Source organism: Octopus bimaculoides, chromosome 23 (genome assembly GCF_001194135.2).
Source record: "Octopus bimaculoides isolate UCB-OBI-ISO-001 chromosome 23, ASM119413v2, whole genome shotgun sequence".
Classification (NCBI taxonomy): Eukaryota; Metazoa; Mollusca; class Cephalopoda; order Octopoda; family Octopodidae; genus Octopus; species Octopus bimaculoides.
Window position 1 is genome coordinate 19959998 of NC_069003.1, and position 18723 is coordinate 19978720.

The following is an 18723-nucleotide window of genomic DNA, read 5'->3' on the forward strand; positions in this document are numbered from 1 at the left end:
ATATATATATATATATATATATATATATATATATATATATACACACATACACACATTTTTTTCATCATATTAAACCATTAATCTCAATGCATTTTTCTCTCTCTCTCTCTCTCCAACAATCCACATATAGTTACATATATGATGTATTTGTTTTGCAAGATTCCTGAGGTGAAATCATATGTTGAAACAGATATTGTTATATTTTGGGATGGTCATTTTTCTTGCCAAATAAATACACATACTATATATTCATTCTTCACATGTTTATTATTGTTCCTATTTTATGTCCATTGTCTTGAAATCTTTTGTCATATACCTGTGACCTCTTCAGCGACTCTCTATCCCACATGTCACCTCCCGTTCTGTTTAGTCCATTCTGTCTTTCTGTGGTGCATATCCTTATCTGTACATGTGTGTGTGTGTGTGTGTGTGTGTGTGGCATGGGTTTGCTTACTATACTGTTTGTATCCATGCTCTTTACCTATTTATCTTTTTTTCATTTATTAAAATAAAAAATAATGGTCATGGAGACAAACAACATAGTAAGTAACCGCATACACACACACACAAAACATGAATACAAAAAACATAGATACATACACATACACATGCAGACGCATATGCATGTGCAAATAAGGATACACACCACAGAAAGACAGAATGGACTAAATAGAACTGGAGGAGAGATATGGGACAGAGAGTCGGTGAAGAGGTCACAAGCATCTGACAAAACATTTCCAGACAATGAACATAAAATAAAAACAATAATAAATCTGAATATATAGTGTGTGTGTTTATTTGGCAACAAAAAAAAAATATGACCATCTCAAGATATAACAATATATATTCTTTTATCCTTTTATATGTTTCAGTCTCACTGCAGCCATACTGGAGCACCACCTTAACTGGTTTTAGTCGAAGAAATTGACCCCAGGACTTATTTTTTGTAAGCCTAGTACTTATTATATCGTTATCTTTTGCTGAACTGCTAAGTTACAGGGACATAAACACATCAACATCGATTGTCACGCAATGGTTGGGGGGACAAATACAAACACACGCATAAATATATATACAACAGGCTTCTTTCAGTTTCCGTCTACCAAATCCACTCATAAGGCATTGGTTGGCCCGAGGCTATAACAGAAGACACTTGCCCAAGGTGCCATACAGTGGGATTGAACCGGAGATCACATGGTTGGGAATAAAGCTTCTTACCACACAGCCATGCCTGCACCTATATATGTGGATTATAGTCTTGTCACCAGCATCGTAAATCAGGTGGGTCATGAAGGAGTCATACCCAATGACTGGTGTAGCAGCACCATAGTCAACTGCTACAAGGGTAAAGATGATGCTTTAGATAGAAATAACTACAGGGGTATCAAATTATTGGATCAGGTGATGAAAGTTACAGAGAGGGTCATAGCTCAACTACTTAGGGAGAGAGTTAGCCTAGATGAGATGCAGTTTGGTTTTGTGCCAGGCAGGAGCACCACTGATGTCATATTTCTGGTAAGGCAACTGCAGGAGAAATATCTAGCCAAAGATTAACCTCTATACTTGGCTTTTGTTGACTTCAAGAAAGCCTTTGACAGGGTCTCCCGATCCCTTATCTGGTAGTCAATGCAGAAACTGGGGATAGACGAGTGGTTGGTAAGAGCTGTACAAGCAATGTACAGGGATGTTGTCAGTAAGGTGAGGGCTGGCAATGAGTATAGTGAAGAATTCCAAGTAAGGGTTCACCAAGGATCGGTCTTCAGCCCCCTCTTGTTCATTATAGTCCTGCAGGCAATAACAGAAGGAATTCAAGACAGGATGACCCTGGGAGCTCCTTTATGCTGATGACCTTACTCTAATAGCTGAGTCACTGCTAGAACTAGAGACGAGGTTTAGAGTGTAGAAGCAAAGTCTAGAATCAAAGGGCCTTAGGGTTAACCTAGCAAAAACCAAAGTCTTAGTAAGTAGAAGGACTGACAAATCACAAACCCCTTCAGGTAGATGGCCCTGCTCAATCTGTAGAAAAGGCGTGGGTAGAAACTCCATATGATGTACCTGGTGTAAGCTATAGACACATAAAAAGTGCAGCAATATCAAAGGAAGGTTAACCAGGAAGATAGTTTTTGTATGTGGCAGATGCAGAGGGGCAATAAACACTGAAGATGTACAGAAAACAGATTCGATCACATGCCAGGGGGAGAAACTAGAAGTAGCTAATAGCTCCCGCTACCTAGGTGACCAAGTCTGTAGTGGGGGTGGTTGCTCTGGGAGTGTAGCAGCTAGAATAAGAATAGCATGGGCAAAGTTCAGGGAGCTCCTACCTCTGCTGGCAACTAAGGGCCTCTCGCTCAGGATGAAAGGTAGACTGTATGAAGCATGTGTGCAAACTGCCATGCTACATAGCAGTGAAACATGGGCCATGACTGCTGAGGACATGTGTAGGCTTGAAAGAAATGAAGCTAGTATGATCTGCTGGATGTATAATGTCAGTGTGCATACATAACAGTGTAAGCACCCTGAAAAAAAAGTTGGGCATAAGAAGCATCAAATATGGTGTGCAAGAAAGACAACTGTGCTGGTATGGTCATGTGTAGCGTATGGATGAGGACAGCTATGTGAGGAAGTGCTACTCCCTAACTGTGGAAGGAACCTGTGGAAGAGTTAGACTCAGGAAGACATGGGATGAGGTGGAGTTGCATGACTTTTGAACATTGGGCCTCACAGAGGCAATGACAGGAGACTGAGACCTTTTGAGATATACTGTGACTGAGAAGACCCGGCAACTAAAGTGAGATTGCAGCCATGCATGTCTGGGCCTGTTAAGCGTAGCCCTGATGCATCGGGCAATATGATATGCTTGAGAAGACCTGTTGAGTCAAGTAAAACCAATATCATAGCTGTGGCCTATGCCACCAGACTGGCTCCTGTGCCAGTGGCACGTAAAAAGCACCAGCCGAACGTGGTCAATGCCAGGTCTGCCTGACTGGCTCCTGTGCAGGTGGCACATAAAAAGCACCATCTGAATGTGGCCGATGCTAGTACCCCCTGACTGGCTTCCATGCCAGTGGCACATAAAAAGCACTATCCGAACATTATCAATGCCAGGCCCACCTGACTGGCTCCCATGCCGGTGGCATGTAAAAATCACCCACTACACTCTCAGAGTGGTTGGCATTAGGAAGGGCATCCAGCTGTAGAAATATTGCCAGATCAGATTGGAGCCTGGAGCAGCCGCTGGCTCTCCAGACCTCAGTCAAACCGTCCAACCCATGCCAGCATGGAAAACGGACAGTAAAGGATGATGATAATGATGATTTTTTTTTACTGCCTTCAGTCATGAGAATGCAGCCATTCTGGAGCAAACCCTTCAAGAGTGTAGTTCACACACACACACACTGGGTTTCCCCACTCACAAGGCATTTATTATACTAGAAGATACTTGCCAAAAGTGTCACACAATGGGACCAAACCCTAACCTACATGGTTCTGAAGCTAGCTTCTTAAGCACACAGCTCTGCACTTGCCTGCATAAATTGTAAAATGAGTTCTTGCAACAAGACACAAATTAAATGTCTGTAGGTTGAGAAAGACTTGAATGAATCAATGTCAGTGTGTGACTGGTACTCATTTTAATGCTATCTAGGTTCAAAGAAATGGAATTTCTAGCAAGATTTGATCTCTGGACAATGAGATAATGAAGATAAACACTGAGTTGAGAATTCTATTATCTCAAATATTACAATTTCTTAAGTTATAAAACTCTAATGTATATATATCAAGTCTATTAGTAAATGTCTTTTATTGCAAATCAGTATTATTCTCTGATGACATCATAATAATAGGGAAACGTGGAGTTATCTCTCATACTTTCCAAAATAATGGTTTCAAATTTTGGCACAAGGCCAGAAATTTTAGGGGGAGGAAGTTAGTTAATTAAATTGAACCCAGTACTTCACTGGTACTTCATCAACTCTGAAAACTTAAAAGGTAAATTTGCCCTTGGTGGTATATGCATTCATAAAGAGTCAGAAGAAATACTGCTAAGCATTTTGTCCAATGTTCTAAAAATTCTGCCAAAATAATTCATATGAATCAAAGTGCAGACATGTATATATGGTATATATGATTAAGAGGTTTTCTTCACAACCATGTATGTGGTTTGATATTTGGTTCAAATATGTAACATCTGATATATTCTTGAGCTGACCAGAATCTTCCAATTAAAAACTCAGTGGGTAGAAAATATATAGAAGTCCATTGTGTGTGAGTGTTTGTGCAAGTGCCTGTGTCCACATGTCTTCTCATTGACACTGTTAGGTCAACAGTGTGATGAGTGTTTATCTCCCTCTTAATACATCATACAAATTGGTTGGTTCCAACCTGTGCAAACCTATGGAACAAAATGTACTGTACTTAGAAATAAGAACAGGCTGGCATCAAAAAATGATATCCAGCCAGGGAATGCTGTCTCAAATAGTCTTGTCCAACCAATACTAACTTGGGTGGAAAAAAAAAATGTAAAACCAGAAAGAAGCCAATGACCAATATTGATTTTTTTTTTTTTTCCTAACCACAATTATTGCTTTTTGATGTTCTTGCATTAAATATGTTGTCACTGACTTAGTTGCATTCAATAATATATTAATATCAAGCAATATTAAATATTATAAACACCAGTTTGAGACAGAAAAAAAACCAAAGTCTCACTGATGAGACATAACTCTTGTATCTATCACGTGCAAAATCTGTTTCTCTTTTCTGTTTTAAAAATAAGTGTGTTTTGTGTAATGTTTCATACCACTTTACATTGGAAATTTTCACAGTTAATTCATTGATCAACTATTAATAGTTTAGACAGTATAGCAGTAGTGTGTTGAAATAGTAACTTTGTACACAAATGACAGAATCATTAGCATATCAGACAAAATACTTAGCAACATTTCTTCCATCTCATTATGTTCTGAGTTCAAATTCCACCTAGGTCAGTTGAGTACTGGGTCCGATGTAATTGACTTACCTCATTCCTCAAAATTACAAGCCTTGTGCCAAAATCAGAAAGGAATTAAGGTAGTAGGTGAGCCGGGGTGGGGAGGGGTTGCTGTAAATTATAGATTTGAGTTCTTTGTGTTTAGGGAAAACACAGGAGTTCTATAACAGAATAAGTTTGGTAATCACTGAACTTTGATGCAGCTGGCCTCCAATCTTTTAAGCTTGTGGGGAGGTACTTTAAAGTAGTAAATAAAGTGCCATCGTGAGGGTGACACCACTCTCAACATGTGGCCAACTGTGAACCTATGGATCAGTTCCACTAATGGTTTCTGTTTCTTTCCCCTTGGCACCCTAACTCCTTATACTTAAACTACGCAGTGACACCCTTGTTTTACTTCAAAAGAAACAACATCTGCTCTATAAGAAAATCTGCTGTACTCTGAAAGCATTTTCTCACTCTCTCATCACACACAATTACATTTCTGGAATACAGACTTTGACATTTTTATCAATTATGTTATTAAAATTTAGAACTTTGTGATACCCTTACAATACATCTTAATGCGTCATGACACACCCCTGTTTGTCATGACACTCTGGCTGGAAACCACAGAGTGCAGACTACTGTTAGAAAATATTTTATGCACACATTTATTGAAACCAATCACCCAACCACTACCACTATACTCCGTACAAACAAAGCAATTTATTACCTCTGCCTTAGCAAAGGTGGGGGTATTGTTTGTTTGTCTAGGGACAAGATATCTCAAGAACTGCTGGATGGATTCGGATGAAACTTTCAGGGATGTTTAGCCTCATGACTGGCACAAACTGATTAGATTTTGGGATCAATCCAGTACTGGATAAGGGTTCTGGAATATTTATCCGTTTTTTTTACTTAATTTTTGAGAACGGTCAGGTTCATTTTTAGTATTCTCGTTTGTGAGAGCAGTCGAGTTTATTTCATATATTCTCATTTAAAAAAATCATCTCTGGCTAATCACTGAGAGGACGTTGGTGTTGCCCTTGGCAGAAGTTTGTGTTCTCTAAGTGGTCTTGTTATGTTTACATTCATCCTTCATGTCTCTGAAGATGTGCAGATTAGCAGCTTTACACTGTGGATATTGAGGTGGATTATAAGGCCAATATTGGCATAAAACTCATGGTTACAGTGGGGGTACCTAATAGAAAAATCAGGACTCAGTGGTACTCTTGCTTTCTATACAGCCCTCATTTATTTAGTTTTTCTGATCATTTTTGATTCGAGTGCTGTATTCTAGAGTCATCATCATCGTGTATTGAACACATTTTGCAGCATGTTGATGGCACTAAAACAAAAGCCTTCCTGATAAAATGTGAGCTCTCCCATTGGATGAAGTCATAATGCTACTTTGTTCTTACTTTCTCATAGTGTCTTCTTGGCAAAGATATGAGAGTGGTTTATCACTGCCTTCCCCAACTGGATGGCCATTGGTCCACAAGAAGCCAATTGTTACTTCACCAAAAAAAAAAATCTGTTTAAGGAGTCTGAAGTCAGGCAAGTGTGCTACATATCCACTCTACTGCAGTTGGAATTTTTACTTAGGAAAGTATACACGACCGAAAATTAATTAATGCTGTTGCCAGCATCCACTCATCAGTTACATCCCAACTTAGTAACATTGAAAGTAGAGTCAACTTAAAAAGATTTTGCCAATTGTAGCAGTTATTTTGCCCTAGGTCACCCATCATTGAGCAGACCCCTCATCAAAAGGCATCTCAGCCATAACCATACCAGCTTTTGATATCAGGTATAGTAAAAGTCAAGAATACATTAGCCAGTGTGATCTTCAGCAAAGTGTGATTTGTAAGAGACTCAATTGTTATTTCTAACAAGTCAAGCAGTCGCTTAGAGATTCCCTCATTGACACAAGCTGTAGCTGTTTAACATTCATGGTATTCAATTTTTTTATTTGTTTATATTCCAAAACTATTTTATCCTTATGACTCCCTGATAAGTGAAAAAAAAAAAGAGAGAAAAAAGAAATATAAACACAATTTTTCAATCTGTAAGTTCTGAATTTGCACATTCTTCAAATGACCACTCTACAAAAAGAAAGTATGGAATAAATTGAAAAACCAGTGCTTTTTTGGAAGATAAAACTTCATCTAAGAATATTCTATAAGAACTGGCATTTGTCATTTGCTGGCACTGGAAAATTACTTAGATTGGATCAAAGGAAACCTAACAAAATGGTAGCTGTCTGAAGTAGCATACATATTCAAGTAATTAATTAGGCAGAAATCATACCCAGATGAAAGCAAAGATTTCAATGCATCTGTGAACTAGTATCCTTGCTTGATGAAGAAAAAGAATTGGATGCTGCAACAGGAAACTGAAGAACTGTGCAGACATAGGTGTGGCTGTTTAATAAGAAGTTTGCTTCCCAACTACATGGTTCCAGTTCAGTCCCACTACATGGCACCTTGAGCAAGTGTCTTCTACTACAGCCTCAGGCCAACCAAAGGCTTGTAAGTGCATTTGGTAAATGGAAATTAAAAGAAGATTGTCATGTGTGTGTGTGTGTGTGTGAGCACGTGTTTGTGTCTATCCTTCATCACCACCATTTAACAACCAGTGTTGACATGTTTATGTCCCTGTAACTTAGCAGTTTTACAAAAAGAGACAACAGAATAAGTAGCTTGATTCAAAATAAAAAGATTGATTCGTTGAAGTAAAATACTTCAAGGCAGTATCCCAGCATGGCTGCAGTCTAGTGACTGAGACAAGTAAAAGATAAAAGAAAATGCAGAGAAACTATTGCATCATGATAAAACAGCACAAATAACTCCCATGTCATAGTTGTCAGGTAGGTTGGTCACCTGTAATTACTGGTATTCAAATTAACAGCTTAGCTTTTACTGCAACAGCTGTTAGAAAAAAAGTACAGTGTAAAAGTTCGTTTATTTCTACTAAATTTTCAATATTTCATTACAATCACAATGATAAATAAGTTATGTAAGTTTATTCAATCATACCTTTTACTGGGAAATAGAAGTGCTAAATACAAAGCAAAGGGTGAAAACTAACAGTGGTCTCCATTAGCAAAACCTATTCTATAAACTTAGCAAAGTTGGTTGTCTGTACACTGGAGCAGAGGCAAGTGCCAATGAATTAAACCAGTTGGAATTACAGTGGTACACAGTAACATGTTAGGCAATGTGTTACCCTTGTTTAGGCATGCATAGTAAAGGTTTACAAATTCTTTCTGACTTTCAGAAATTGGTTTTAACCCTTTAGCACTCAGATTACTTTGTCAAATTAATGCTTATCTATTCACATTGTTTTGAATTAATCATGTATTATCTTGTAGCATTAGGGTGGTGAGCTGGCAGAAACGTTAGCACGCTGGGTGAAATGCTTAGTGGTATTTCATCTGTCTTTACGCTCTGAGTTCAAATTCCACCAAGGTTGACTTTGCCTTTCATCCTTTCAGGGTCGATACATTAAGTACCAGTTGCATACTGGGGTCAATCTAATTGACTGGCCTCCTCCCCCAAAATTTCAGGTCTTGTGCCTAGAGTAGAAAAGAATATCTTGTAGCGTTGATATTTTGATAATGCGATTGTATATTTTAGAATGATATTGTACATTCAGTATGAGAGGCCAGATCTGGCCAGTTTGAGCACAAAACAAGTAGAATATTTTGACTGGATATGGCCAATCTAAATGTTAAAGGATTAAGCTTAAAAAGTCAATTTCATACAGAGCAATTCATGGAATTTTGTCTCTGATTCAGGAAGAAACAGCATGTTTTTATAATTGTAGTTTAGCCCCAGACAAACTTTAACAGAGTAAAGCCAGCAATTAAAACACTTGTACTTTTATTCATAACCATCACATCTATTATTTTTCCAGATAGTGTATTTAGAAATACATTATCTAATGTGTTCTTCCTTATTTAAGATCACAGGGTGTGATATGAAGGCAGTTTGGTGGCTATTTCTAGCAGTGGAAATGACACTGTAGAGATATCTCCAAAGGCAAAAGAAATGATGCAGAGAGCAAAGATTTAGCATTCCCTTACTTTTCAGCTGAAGGTGGGAAGGGGTTATAGTACCTAAACCATCCACACACACTTTTCCAACCTCAGCCTCATGGACTTCCGGATAGTCCTAGTTCTTAAAACTCATTTCCATCACTGGTCTCCGTTGACCAAAGGAGCAAGATGTTTAAGAAAGCATGTTTAAGTCCAGAAACACAAACAGACACAAACTGTGACATCTTACTGAATATACATTTTTGGAATGACCATGAATTTATGATTTTCAGTCTTGTTACAGTCTATATAAAATTTAATGTAAATGCTAATTCAGTTTGAGCCAATGGAAATTATGTAAAATACCATGGCAAATAAATAATTCCATAGGAAAAAATTTATATTATATAACTATGTATCATAACATATGTACACCGTCGATAGGCCAGTCACTGTTCCGAGATAATAACTCTTAACTCTTTAGCATTCACATTATTCTGTCAAATATAATTTCTTTTAATTTCTTTCTTTTATTTGTTTCAGTCATTTGACTGCGGCCATGCTGGAGCACTGCCTTTAATTGAACAAAGCGACCCCAAGACTTATTCTTTGTAAGTCTAGTACTTATTCTACCAGTCTCTTTTGCTGAGCTACTAAGTCACAGGGACATAAACACAAACCAACATCGATTGTCAAGCGATGGTGGAGGAACAAACACAGACACATAAATACATATATACATATTTATACAACGGGCTTCTTTCAGTTTCCATCTACCAAATCGACTCACAAGGCTTTGGTCAGTCTGAGGCTACAGTAGAAGACACTGGCCCAAGATGCCATGCAATGGGTTTGAACTCAGAACCATGTAGTTGAGGAACAAGTTTCTTGCAACACAGCCACTCCTGCACCTATGTTTATTTATTCACAGTGTTTTGAATTAATCAGGAATTATCTCATAGCTTTTCAAGAATATGGTCATTTATTTTTAGAATGATAATACAGGGTAGTTTTGAGAAGCTAGATCTGGTCAGTTTGAATCAAAAGCAGATTGAATATTTGGGCCAGATACGGCTGGTTTGAATAATAAAGGGTTAAGGACACGCTGTGTTAAAAATACAAATATTAAGAGAAAGATGAAAATTCATCCATGCAGTAACCAATGAGAGCATCAGATGCATTTTGGGGCTTTTGATGCATTTTCAATGGCATGTGCTCACAGTCATCCTCAGGCTCAGATGGGAATTTGTCATCTCTGATATATGAAAAAGTGAATAAAACATTCTCAGCAGTGCATTGTGTCCTAGAAGAAGGCACTTCATTTCATGTTGCTCCAGTCCACTCTGCTGAAAAGGAGTTACATCTGCTGCAGACTGATCCCTCACACACTTCTGACCCAAAATTTGCAAATGTGAGATGTCAGCAGCCCTTGATGGCTACAACACACTAGAATAATGAGAAGATAGAGTCATAAGTCGAATGTCATGGTATAATATATATTTGCTTTGTTACTATTATTGATTAACAGCAGATCAAATCTGATTGAACAGAACAATTAAAAAATATTCCAGCTATGGCTATCCCATTGTTTTGTTTTTTACTTTTCTTTTGTCAGCTGTAATATATCCATGGATACATCAATTTGCATTTTGGGTTCTGGTTTTCTTTTTTCCTTCCTAAAGTCAGTAGAGTGGTAAGAAAGAGATTTGGTTGTTATTTCTAGCAATGCAACTGACTGCATATAATCACCTTTTATCTTTTGGTGCAAGCTATAAAATTCTCCCAAAAGACTTAAGATATTACAACTGTAAACCACTTCAAATACGATATCCTGTTTTCAATTACAATATACAGAAGCAGTGCCCCAAAGGGTTACATAGCATTAATTACCATAATGGCTCTAAAGATAACGAATTATGTGTAATTGGGATGAAAGAACCTATAAATAGTTGAATCTAATGGTACTTTTACACTGTGATATATTTGCATGTGCACGCACACCATTATGTAACCAGTTTACAAAGGGAATAAAACTGCATACAAAACTAAATGCATATGTTCAAAACAGATGCATGGTTCTAAGAATAAGGCAGATAAATGTGTTAAATTTAGTAATGTTCAAGGCTAAAAATAGTGTGCAAATTTATGCTCTAAACAACCCTAAACGTCATTATGGTCTTTTATATATTTTATTTATTTATCACAGTTTGGTGGACAATAGCATCAATGGTTGCAAGTTTTGAAAGGCCAATCATTGGTTCAAGTATTTCTGATGGTGAGAGTAACAAAGGGAGTGTCTATAAATGAGTGCTGAACAAAGATGATGACTTCATTGCACACAACAATGCCAGTTATGTATGTGCACATGCATGTGTATGTGTGTATAATTACATATACATATGTGTACATACACACATACATGGTGGACATAGTTCACTTGGACATAGTTCACTGTGTACATGTGTATGTATATGTGTGTATGATGGTAGTATGGTGGGATGTGCAACATCAGTGTGCACATACAACAAAGTGCATATGTATTGAAAGAAAAGTCGGGCATAAGAGGAATCAGATGAGGCATGCAAGACGTTGGTTTGGACATGTGACACATGTGAATGAAGACGGCTGTTTATAGAAATGGCACCTGTAGAAGAGGGAGACCCAAGAAGATATGAGATGAAATGGTGAGGACCAATCTCAGGATGTTGGGCCTCACGGAGAAGATGACAATGGACCAAGGTGTTTGGCAATATGAGGTTCTTGAAAACCCCTACCCACTTCAGCGAAACTGAGTTCCAGAAGCACTCTGGGTTCCACCCACATGTAACAACAATAAAACTTTTTCCACACCCCACTCCAACAAACCAAACTACATCTCTCCTCTTCCTTACAATTCCTTTTTTAATGCACTATGCTTATCTCTTGCTCCCCAATCCTACCCTGCTTACTGTATCATTGCTATTGTGTTGTTCCCCACCCCCTCTATATGCCAAAGTTTTACCAGTCACTGCATACACCACCCCCACACTCCTTGCATTCATGTGAAGTCCCTACTCCCTACTCATGCACCTTGGCAATACCCTATCATCTATATTCTGACCCCATATCTTGAGGGCATGCCCTGACACTTTGCCACCATCTCTCTCCTGCTCTCTTGCACTTATCCACTCTCACTCTTTCTCTTGCTCTATGGCTTGGACTGGTTAACCATGTGTCTCCTCTACTGCAACACACCCATTACTGGCCTCAGTCTTGATCACTCCTCCTCTCTCTCTCTCTGACCAGGTAACCATGTACCTCCTCTACAGTAAGACACCTGTTTCTGTCTCTCTGTCACACTCTAATCTTTCATCATCTAGCACAAGATCACTTCCAATGCCATGTACAAAGCATCCAGTCCACACTGAAAAGTGGTTGGCATTTAGAAAGACATCCAACTTTAAAAAAACCATGTCAAAACTGACATTGCCTATGCTGGTGCCACATAAAAAGCACTCAGTCCACTCTGTGGAGTGGTTGGTGTTAGGAAGGATATCCAGTGATTTCAGGAGAGCATGCTATCTATCAGGGTCCCCCATGCATGTTCTTAATTCGTCAACATTTGACATTCCATTGTCCTATGCCGTTTGTTCTTCCTTCAACTAACTGTCATAGGACCAGTTGACACACAGGTTCTTCTGGCTGCCTGACTCAATGACCAGCAATTCTCATTCTTCTCTGCTGATTTCTTCTCAGTCACAGTCATTTAGATACAAATTACACAGTAAAAGCAGTTTTATAATGTAAACATTACTAATATCACATTCTTAATGCCTAGTTCTGAAGTATATTCTTTTATTCTTTTACTCGTTTCAGTCATTTGACTGCAGCCATGCTGGAGCACCACCTTTAGTCAAACAAATCAACCCCAGGACTTATTCTTCATAAGCGTAGGCTTCTTTTGCTGAACCACTAAGTTATGGGGATGCAAACACACCAGCATTGGTTGTCAAGCAATGGTGGTGGAGCAGGAGCAGACGCACGCACAAACATACACACACACATACCTATATATATATATATATATATATATATATATATATATATATATATACACATGTACACACACACACAATGGGCTTCTTTCAGTTTTCGTCTACCAAATCCACTCACAAGGCTTTGATCAACCTGAGGCTATAGTAGAAGACACTTGCATAAGGTGTCATGTAGTGCGACTGAACCCAGAACCATGTGGTTGGTAAGCAAGCTACTTACCACACAGCCACTCCTGCACCTATGCACACTGTATTTTTTAACAACATCTTTAAAGGGTTTTTTCCCAGATGAAAAACCGCAGCTCCTGACATTCAACAAAATCTAATGAGCCAGTGTCATCCTTGATGTGATTTCTACAGCTGGTGCCATTCCTAATGCCAACCACTTCAGAGTATATTGGATGTTTCTTTCATGGCACAGGCACTAGTGAGATCACCAAGTAACTTGCAAGAAAGCACCCTCAACTATGTGAAGATGAAGTAGAGAGGGAGGTAGAATTATGCCCAGTGTTGGGAAGCTAAAGTATGATAGAAGCTAAAGTATGACAGAAACTTGCCAACACAATATGTGTTGGACAATGGACAATGTGACTAATGTTTTTACATGTTGTTGTTGACTTTCATCAGTTGTCCTATCACTTTCACCTGCCCAGGTAGATTGAATACAACTAAACTGATTACATATAAGTATTTTCACATATATTTACAAGATATCAATTCATGAACAGTTATTTTTTTGTTCCAGAGCTTGAAGCTGCTTGACTCACATTAGAAAAAGCATTCCAGGATATGCTATCATCTCCTCCTTCGAGGTAACAAAGGTAAGGTTGCCCTATAGTCGTGCATATTTTGTGGTCTCATCATTCATCCTGACAAAAATATTTTCAGGAAAAAGTTGAAGAAAATATTTGTTGGGCTTTGCTTCTAAGTTCAAAGGCTTCAAAAGGCCCACGTCACTCACAAAAATATTGATGCAGTGATCAACTATATGATCACTCTACTCCTGCTCAGAATCAATACAATATCAATTAGATCACCAATGTGTACAGACAACACTAGAACATCATTTTAAATAGTTTCTCCAAGTCCAATCCCCTGTTTCTTTAATTAAATCATTAATAACTAATAATAAATAAATCATTAATAAACAATATCACTGAATTCTAACTCCCTGCTTGAAGTATTAACTACCATGGTGCATGGAAATTGAACGATGAAAATATCCAAAGAAATTCATTTGATGAAACACATTTTAGTGATTAGACAACTAAATTCTTAATCATTATGTCATGGATTCGTTTCCAAGTCTCAGAGGCATGTTGTGCCCTTTAAGTAAGGCACCTTACTTTATATTGCTTTAGTCCACTCAGCAGGCAATAATGAGTATTCAAAGTGTTAAGAGCTCCTGGCCAACATCAAGTTAGCACAGCAAAGTTAATATGTCAGGTGTATGACTAAAAAACTTTCAAGCATGGAGAGAGAAACATCTAGCTGTGGACAACTATGTCCTGACTTTAAATTATTTTACTAAAACAGGGAAACCACAATACACATTGGGAAAAAGTTACTGATTTAAAATATAATTCATTTAAAACAATAAATATACTTTCAAAAATAAAAAATTCTTAGTAAAAAGATAAGAGTAAATATTTTGCTTTTGGTTCAATATTTATTTATTTATTTATTGTTTTTGCACATACATATGAAATTTGTAGTGTTCTGAATAGATAGAATGAAGTAATATGTAAGTTAATCAATATTCCCAGTATGGGAATAATAAGTTAATCAACATTCCCAGACCAACATGATTATCAGCATCTTTTGAGCCCTTTTGGTATAGCTGTGTGGTAAGAAGTTTGCTTCCCAACCACATGGTTCCAGGTTCAGTCTCACTGCATGGCATCTTGGGCAAGTGTCTTCTACTACAGCCTTGGGCTGACCAAAGCCTTGTAAAAGGATTTAGTAGACAGAAACTGAAAGAAGCCTGTTGTGTGTGTGTGTGTGTGTGTGCGTGTGTGTGTATGTCCCTCACCACCACTTGACAACTGGTGTTGTGTTATGTGCCTGTAACTTAGTGGTTCAGCAAAAGACCCCATTATAATAAGTATCAGGCTTTAAAAAAGTCACTGGGATCGATTCATTTGACTAATAAGTTCTTCAAGGCAGTGCACCAGCATGGCCACAGTCTAATGACTGAAAACTAAACAAGTAAAAACAAGTAAAAGCTAAAAGATATTTCTTAAATGAAATATGCTGGCTCCATTTCAATTTGTTTTGAAAATAATGAAGAATTTAGTAAAATAACTTTAACCTGGTGTTTGGGACATAAATTAGCATGAAATTTTAATGGAAGGTTTTAATTTAGATCAGTTTAACCCTTTCATTACCATATTCCTGTTGAAATAGACTGGTTTTATTTCAACTGATTTTGAAAATAATGAAGAATTTAGCAATACAATTTTGTGATTATTAATCTGAGATATAAATTAACATGAAATTTTTAACAAGGAACTTGCACAATGGAACCAGATGATGTTTTGAGCAGGTTTTTATCAAAAGGGTTAAAGCAATTTAACCAAAATATAGTGAATTCATATAATTGTATTCATTTTGGATTGGATTGTCTATGTTCAGTCCACTGCAGGATGAAGGCCTCAGCAACATGTTCTCTGCACCAATTTGAGATGATACTGATTTCATGAGCCTACTCTGCCAAACTGGCTCAACATGGCTTGGCAGAGGGGTGCAGTTTTTTGTACTCTCACACAGGAGTAGTTAAGTTGATTACATTGACCCCAGTGCTCAATCTACCCCAAAAGGATGGAAGGCAAAGTAGGCCTCAGCAGAAGCTGAACTCAGAGCATATTCATTATAGACACTAAAAAACCAAAGCAAGGCTAGGTACAGCTACTAGTTTATTTATATAAGCAGAGACAGATGCATGTGCTAACACATACACACACATATGCATATACATACATACATACATATATATACACACACACATATACAACAGGCTTCTTTCGGTTTCCACCTACCAAATTCACCTGGATGGCTTTGGTCAACCCAAGGCTTATAATAGAAGACACTTACCCAAGGTACCACACACTGGAACTGAACTCAAAACCACATAACTGAGAAGCAAACTTCCCAATCACACAACATTGCCTATACCTATTCGTATTTTTGCATCTATTTTGGATATAAATAAACCCAAGCAAGACCAGGTACAGCTGCTAGATTATTTATAAATAAATTCTTTACATATCTATATACAGATATAGATGTATATGCTCACATCTCATGCACATATACTCAAATTATCATAATTATGATACTCACCATCTATCAGCGACATTTTGATCAGTTTTCAAAAAGCTGTTTCAACAGATTTATCTGAAAATAGACAGTTTATTTTTAAGTTAAAATATTCACAATGGGTGCTTCATAAGATAGAACTATAAAATAAAATAATGACAATTAAAAACACATGTAATTTTAGCTGGATCAAAATAGGTCAGAGATATTGATTCCTTTCAGATATACACAATGCCAAAATTGTTATTTTGACCCAGGTCAGTCAGCCCTGAATGAATAGCCAAAGACATTCCAGCAACGACCCTCCTATCCTCCTCCCTGGTATTGTGAACCTAAGATTACATTATTCAAAGTGCCCCTCAATTTTTGAAGACCACAGTATGTGATTTGAGGTAAACTTGGCCACTACTACTTCTAGCAGCTCAAATGACCGCATACAGGTTCCGGTGTTGGCTCAGGAGTGGACCATAGGATAGGTGATGTAGTTGACTGACTCAACCTCAACATATTACTGGTACTTATTAGTTCACCACTTGCTCTCTTTTATTGAGGAGGAATGTAAAGTGAAAAGTCAAACTCCAGCCTAAGCTTCTGAGAACAAAATCTACATTCATCTTAAAGCAACAAGCAAGTATTTACAAGGTTAGTCAACTGGCTAGAAATAGCAGCCACATTTCCTTCAAATCAACTCTACTATCTTGAAAAACATAATCACAGCTTGAAACATTAATCACATATCTGTTAAGTCAGAGCTGACCTCAGGCCTAAACAACAATATACTTTTAGAGTAGCTTAGTCAAGAACATTCATTAATTCATTTATTTTACATGTTTTCCCAGGCTATTCTGAGTCAGATGACTATATTATCAAGTCATTGTTACTAACTTCTTGTTACTAACACCTACCAATTTTTTTAAAGAAAAGATCTCTTGTTGGCAAAAGGGCAAAGCCAACAGTTTTTTTTTTCGTGGAGGAAATGACATCATCACTAATTACATATGTGTGCGTGCATGAACATATATATATATATATATATATATACATATATACATACATATTTATGAGTATATATGTGTGTGTATGTGTGAATGTATGTATATGTGAGTGTGTGTATATATATATATATATATATATATATATATATATATATGCACATAAGTCATCTAAGAGACCATATTCCCTTTCATATCAGCTAACTCTGATGAGCATAAGGTTATATTATCAAATTGTTATCTAACACTCTATTGTATCCCTTGCATGAAACCAATTGGTACGATCAGCTGTGATGCATATATAATATTATATATTTTGGATAACATATATATAAATGGCAATTTTTCTGTCTGTCTGTTATCATCTTAGGGTCTAAGTCAGCAAACCAATACTCATGAAACTTTGCATACATGTTACACTAACATCCAGTTCAATAACAAGCTAATTGGATTTCAATAAAAATCTGTAATGTACCCTCCCCCCCCCCCCAGGGGCGTTGGGCGAATTATACGACAAAATGAGAAGGTTGCAAAAAGTATTAGTCTGAGGGAAAGGTAGTAACAGAGAGAGGGTGATATATCAGTGAAGGTGAGAACAACGGTGGCAATGGGATGGTTTTTACTAGAGCTCCCGTGATTACCTGTATATGCAAGCGTGTGTCACGTCCTATAACTGTCTGTCTTTCTACTTTTGTAGGGTCTTCCCTGTTACTGTCACATATTGTGAGATTTTTAAATTATGTCAAAATTTCCAAATTTGGTATATTGAAATAATTTTCTCTGTTAATTCCGATTTTGTTATTCATTTGTTCCAGAAAAGTTGCAGAAAAACAGTACTGAGGTTTAAAGTTTAGTCAATTTTACCTGATCCGAAAACAAGATTTGAAAGCTGGCATTTTCTGCATGATAGTTGTCTATCATGAAATGAAAGCAAAATCATTAGGAGGAGGAATTTTTATTAAACAAATGGATGCAACATTATTTACATTTGATGGATATTTGTCCTCATCTTATTTGTTGTTAACACAAATATCTGTCAAATGTAAATAATGTACATAATTTGTCATCTCTTAAATATAGAACTGTATTAAACAAATGCAAAGCATTACAACAACTGAAGTTGCAAGGACTTCTGAAGTTTTAATGAATAAAGTCATGTGAAATGGCCGAACAGACATGTAAATAACTTAAAACGGAAAAAAATGCTCAATGATGTTTATTGACAAAAGATTGCACAAATCTATCCTGATTAAGAGGCCCATCTGTTGGGGAAGGCATGCTCTGACATGGAATAAATAAAAATTTATATAAGACATTCTATTGTAAGTGCCAGGAAACAAGAGGCTATTCAGCGAGTATATATATATATAT

General features: G+C 37.1%; 1 protein-coding gene and 1 long non-coding RNA gene across 3 annotated transcripts in view; one reads left to right on the plus strand and one right to left on the minus strand.

Moving 5' to 3' along the window:
* Positions 1-18723, minus strand: part of LOC106879042 (multiple PDZ domain protein) — a 586571-nt gene that overhangs the window by 490498 nt on the left and 77350 nt on the right. For both annotated transcript variants that reach the window (XM_052975892.1, XM_052975893.1), the window contains exon 2: positions 16385-16438. In XM_052975892.1, the coding sequence (XP_052831852.1) occupies positions 16385-16400 (16 nt within the window). In that variant the 5' untranslated portion in view covers positions 16401-16438. The remainder of the gene's footprint in view (positions 1-16384; positions 16439-18723) is intronic.
* On the plus strand, positions 7628-18700 carry LOC128250589 (uncharacterized). The gene is made up of 4 exons (XR_008266617.1): positions 7628-7838; positions 9552-9619; positions 13788-13863; positions 18168-18700. It is a non-coding gene; the product is annotated as an uncharacterized LOC128250589 (long non-coding RNA).